This window comes from Fukomys damarensis, unplaced genomic scaffold (assembly GCF_012274545.1).
Source record: "Fukomys damarensis isolate Sample0158 unplaced genomic scaffold, DMR_v1.0_HiC HiC_scaffold_21, whole genome shotgun sequence".
NCBI lineage: Eukaryota > Metazoa > Chordata > Mammalia > Rodentia > Bathyergidae > Fukomys > Fukomys damarensis.
In genome coordinates, this window is record NW_022900933.1 from 15,717,479 (window position 1) to 15,722,964 (window position 5,486).

At 55.3% G+C, this 5,486-nt stretch overlaps 1 protein-coding gene across 2 annotated transcripts in view; it reads left to right on the forward strand.

Moving 5' to 3' along the window:
* Window positions 1-5,486, forward strand: part of Papln (papilin, proteoglycan like sulfated glycoprotein) — a 25,711-nt gene that overhangs the window by 12,323 nt on the left and 7,902 nt on the right. For both annotated transcript variants that reach the window (XM_010645430.3, XM_010645432.3), the window contains 5 exons: window positions 1,510-1,590; window positions 1,751-1,979; window positions 2,910-3,030; window positions 3,334-3,472; window positions 4,362-4,839. In XM_010645430.3, the coding sequence (XP_010643732.1) occupies window positions 1,510-1,590; window positions 1,751-1,979; window positions 2,910-3,030; window positions 3,334-3,472; window positions 4,362-4,839 (1,048 nt within the window). The remainder of the gene's footprint in view (window positions 1-1,509; window positions 1,591-1,750; window positions 1,980-2,909; window positions 3,031-3,333; window positions 3,473-4,361; window positions 4,840-5,486) is intronic.

Genomic DNA, 5,486 nt, shown 5'->3' on the forward strand with positions numbered 1-5,486 from the left:
TACATTCAGTTGGGATCTTGTGCCTTTACATGACAGGTCTTGGTTCTCATTTTTTTCCCCTTGTCCCTGCCCTCCCTTTACCCCCAAATCCTCCCTATTTACAAAAACTTTACTTCAATATTTTCATTTTCTCATATTTTTTCTTTTCCCTTATTTCCTTTCCCCTACCCTTCCCATGTCCCCCACACCTTTAGCCCTTTTCTTCCCATTTCACATTGTCAGTTATACCATTTGGATGTTATTTACACCTTTAGTTCTTCATGCCAGAGAAACTATTTGGTATTTGCACATGTTTGACTTATTTATTTCACTTGAGCCTTTTTATTTATACTGTATTCTTTTACAAGACTTTTGAAAGTGAGGTCTTTGAACTCAACACAGTATATACTTGCAACAAATCTCAATTCAAATGCTAAATTTTCACCAAAATACTTCTCTATATTTTAGATGTCCTGAATTTTGCAGTTGATAAAGCAGGTTACCCAGGTTATCCCATACTTGAATGTTTTCCAATAAACAAATCAAATGTGAAATTTTAAATATAAAATTTAGGTGTTTGCGATTAAATAAAATTGAAGACTCAGTTCCCTGGGTCACTCTAGCCTCATTTCATGTGCTCAGTGGCTTCAAAACCAGTAAGGGCTGAGAAATGGCCCTCAGCCTGGGTGTGAGGGTGAAACTGAGGATTGGGTGGATGCTTGGGGGGTTCAGAGGCCCAGGGGAGCCACTGCTAGCTTGTGTGGTGTGGCTCTAGCTCGGAGGACAAATGTGGCTTGTGCCTGAGTGTTGGGCTGAAGTGGAGGCAGGTGGGATGCAGGCGCTCATGGGCTAGAAATGGTAGGGACTCAGCATGTGCCAGGCCCAGGGTTTGATCCTCAGCACCACAAAGGAAAGGGAATCGGGCAGTGGGAATCAAGGGGCAGGCACCAGTCTAGCAGGGCCTGGTGTCCAGAGGCTGTGTGAGACTGAGCTAAACTATAAGTAGAAGAGTCACGTGATAGGGCTAGAGGGCAGGAAAGGCTGGGCCGAGATGCCTTTAAATTTGAGCTGGCTGAAGCCCGGTATAATTTCAGCTGCTTGGGCTGAGGCAGAAGGATTGCAAGTTCAAGCCCAGTCTGGACAGCTTGGTACCTTAGAAAGCCTCTGTCTCCACATAAAAAATAAGAAGGGCTGGGGATGTGGTAGCTCAGTATGAAGGCTCTGGATTCAATCCCCAGTACTGGAAAAAAAATGAGGTGGCTGAAGCCTAGGGCAGTGACACACACACATACTCACAGCTACTTGGGAAACTGAGGCAGGAGGATCACAAGTTTGTAGTCAGCCTGGGCTACACAGTGAAAGGCTGTCTCTAAAAAGAGGACTAGAGATGTAGCTCAGTGTTCCCTGGATTCAATCCCAGTGCTGGGGAATGAAGTCCACACAGCACCTGTGCAGTTGCGGTGCTGAATTTGCCTGATATTCTTTGCGCTAGGCTCAGTGCTCCGTGTCCCTTGCCCTTGTTCCCTGCAGAGGTCCCCAGTGTGCAGGACTCGCATGCGCACCCCAGGGGCCCCTGGATGCCTTTGGGTCCTCGGAAGACGCTCGCCTCAGGTGAGGAGCAGACCACCCAGGCTACCACTTTGGGTGGGTGGCACCGGGAGGTGAAAGTCAAGGGTGGTGGAGTGAGGAGGGCCTTGAGGGTGGGAGGAGGGTGGGAGGCGGGCATGGGACAGGTGGACTCACTGGCCTGGCTTTTGCTTCCCCTTTCTAGATTCCAGAGACCAGCGACCCTGGGTCCCGAACAGATCCAGGGGACTCCCTGACTCCCCGCCTTCACCTCCGGGCCAAACACCATCTCTGCAGCAGCCCCCAAGGTCTGGCTTGAGGGCCCACAACTGCAGACACAGCACCTACGGGTGCTGCCCTGATGGCCACACAGCATCTCTTGGGCCACAAGGGCAAGGCTGTCCCCGGACTGAGGCCTGGTGTCAGCAGAGCAGGTGGGTGCTGGGGTGCTCAGAGGAGGAAGGGGGGCCTGCAGATGGGAGCCCCCACATCTCTGCTGGGAAAGGGGATGGGCTGGTTTGGGAGTCTGGGCTTGAGGTGTTTCTGAGCGGTCCTGTAGGACCTCAGGGGCTTGGCTTCCTCCCAGCGAGCTTCCTCTCACACCAAGCAGGGATGTAGCCCCTGCCTTAAGACCGTGAGCCAGAGGGGTGGTTCTAGCCCTTAGACCCAAACCAGGCTCCCAGAACCCACCGGAGAGCTGGACTGAGCTGACTGGTTCCCACTGGTCTCCTACTAATCTCACCCATTGCAGCTGTGGAGAAGGGCTGAGCCATCCACCCCCACCAAATGCCCTCCCTGTGGCTCTTATTCCAAGGCCTGCCCTAGGCAGGTCCCCCTTGGGGACTGGGATGCTAAACAGTCATTCACCCACTGCATGCTGAGTGCTGATAGGCAAGTGATTTAACTTCTCTGATCTTGGCTTCCTCTTTCCAGAATTGCAAACAATGATAGCCATGGGTTGAGCTTATTGTAAGGATGGAATAAATCACAAGGTGACTGGCACATAGAGGTGCTCGGACACCTCTCCTACCCCATAGCTAGCCAGTGGAGCTCCTTTGAGCAGCCTTTTCAGACCTGTCTGCTGTTACTTTGTGAAAGCTCTCTGGGACCCTGACATTTGGGCAGGCTCAGATGAGTCCCCCTTCTTGGTTTTGGGGTCAAGCATCTGTCAATTTTCAGGGCCTCTGTTTACCACTCCCCCTACAGCTGCAGAGAGGCAGTGGATGCAGGCAGACCAGGGCACCAGGCAGGGGATCCCTGGGGGGTTCACCCTCTCCTGGGGCCTTGCTGTCAGCCCATGAAGGACCGTAGAGGAGCTTGGGGTCTGGGCTGGCAGTGAGGGAGGTTATGTGCTGTCTACCTAGGTATGGGTGCTGCCCTGACGGGGTGTCTGCAGCCAAGGGGCCCCAGCAGGCTGGCTGTGGGAGGTCTTATGGCAGTGACAACGCTGGAAGGAGGCCAGGGTCCAAGGAGGTGCCTTCTACTGTAAGTGGCTGAGATGATGGGCCCCCGAGTCTGCTGGGTGCTATTAGCCCAAGATCTTGCAGCTTTGGCCTTGGGGAAGGGGACCCTGTTGGTCTGGGCCGCCCTCTGGAGGGTGCACTGCTTGACATGGGCTGGGGCTGAGACTGGGGCTTTTACCCTGCATTCTCCTGGGGTCTGGGCTCCTCCAGCTGGTGTCACATACCTTGGACTCTGCACCTTCCTGCCGTCCTTGCCAGGAAGCTGAGGCTGCTGTCCCGGAGCCAGGTCTGTTCCCAACTTCCCTACCTTGGGCTTCTTCTCCAGGCCTCCAAAGTCCACAGGCCCCAGGCCCAGCAGAATGAACCCACTGAGTGTCGGGGCTCCCAGTTTGGCTGTTGCTATGACAACATGGCCTCTGCGGCTGGCCCCCTTGGAGAAGGGTGCACGGGGCAGCCCAGCTCTGGTGAGTGGGCCCCTCTCATCTTTCCTGGTGGGTGGATGCGTTTCTTCCGTAAATACCTGTGCCTGCTGGATGCCAGGCCCAAGAACAGTGCTGGATTGTTCTTGTACCAGGATTGTTTGCACTCGAGGCCTTCTGGCTTCTTCTGGGAGTTGAGGAAGGTTAGTCTTGGGAAGGCCCATCCTGTACCTCAGTCAGCAGAGAGGTGCCAGGGTGGGCGGTGCCAGGGGCAGGCAGCGTGTCCTGACTCAGCCTGGGGTGTGGGCAGGGCAGCAGGAGCTGAGTCCAGGAAGAAGAGCCTGGCTGGGGAGGTCACTGAGGCCGGAGCACGAGGGGAGCTGCCATAAGTTGTCAAAAGCCAGACGAGCTGGTGGTCAGGGCTCTGCAGGAGGTTGGGCATTGGCACAGGTAGAAGTGGTCACATCGGACAGTGGGGAGGTGGAGCAGGACAGGGTGGCTGGGAAAGCTCTGAGAATGGGCAGATGGGGTGGGTTGAGAAGCTGCTGCAGGGTCCTGGGGGTGAGTGTGTGTCCTATACTGGGCATCTGCATAGGCTTGGGGTGGAGGTGACTCGGGGCTGGGGTCCTTTCCTAAGCTAAGCCCAGCAAGGCCAAACTCTGCTGCTGGATGTGTGTTCACCAGGGTCCAGGGTGTGAGGGACACGAGGCTGCCTGCCCAGGGAACCTTGGGCCTGTGTCCCGGAGGGCTCTAGCTCAGGGCAGAGGCAAGGCTGGGTGGTAAACAGACCTCTAGAGCCAGGCTGGGCCCAGGCAGGGGGTAGCCATACTCTGTAAACTCAGAAGGTTTTGGCGTCTATACGTCCGAGGTGGAAGGGTGGTGGATACTGCTTAATCACTGGTTACCTTGGTGACAGTCCCACATATGTCCCCAGCCTACCCAGTGCGGTGCCTGCTGCCCAGTGCCCATGGCTCTTGTGCAGACTGGGCCCCCCGCTGGTACTTCATCCCCTCCGTGGGCCTGTGTAACCGCTTCTGGTACGGCGGCTGCCATGGCAATGCCAACAACTTCGCCTCAGAGCAGGAGTGCATGGACAGCTGCCGGGGTGCCCAGCATGGGCCCCACCTCCCAGAGCCTGCGGCCACTGGCCTGGGCACCCACACAGATGGCCGTGGCAGTGGTGCCAGAGGACGGCAGGAGACCAACAGGCACAGGCCGGGGGACACAGACCAGAGACTGTCCCCGTCTTCTGGAGGCCCCTGGCGAAGAGAGCAGGAGCCTTTGCCAGGGGAGACCCACCCAACCCGGACCTTTGGGGAATGGCCTGGAGGCCAGGAGATTGGACACAGGACCCCGGGACTGGGCAGAGACTCCAGATGGCCAGTGCCACCTTCTCCCAGCTCCTCTTACAGGTGAGGCCTCCCTTCCCCAGGTAGCAGAATAGGGCATCCGGCCAGGGCTCAGCTCAGCCGGCCATGCTACCATTCCTTCCTGGCTGTCCCTGCCTGGTGGGCCTTGCTAGTTTCACTGTACAGGTGGGAGGCTGAGACGAGAGATGCCAGTCTTGTCTGGTATCTGATATGATATCGCTATGGGTGTGGGCACCTGGGTTCTCCATCAGATCTTGGCCACATACCCTGGGGCCTGTCTAGCCTGGAAAGCTTACTGGCTTCGTAGTCTTTAGCAGGTAACCAGCTTTCCTGAGCTGCAGGTGACCTATAAGATGGTGATATTATTGCCTGCTCTGCATAGTGTGTAGATTTGGTGTGGGTTCTCTTCATTATTCTTCTCAGGATTGGGTCAGTTTATAAGGGATTTTGGAAAAATGAAATAAAATCCAAACTTAATTGGGTGTGCTGGTGCATGCCTATAATCTCAGCAGCTCAGGAAACTGAGATAGGAGGATTGATGTTCAAGACCAGCCAGGTCAACCTATGGAGACCCTGTCTCAAAATAAGAAGGTCTGGAGGTGTAGCGCAGTGGTAGAGCACTTGCCTAGCATGTGCAGGCCCTGTGCTTAGTCCTCAGCACTCTTACATTGGTGAGCATGTATATATAT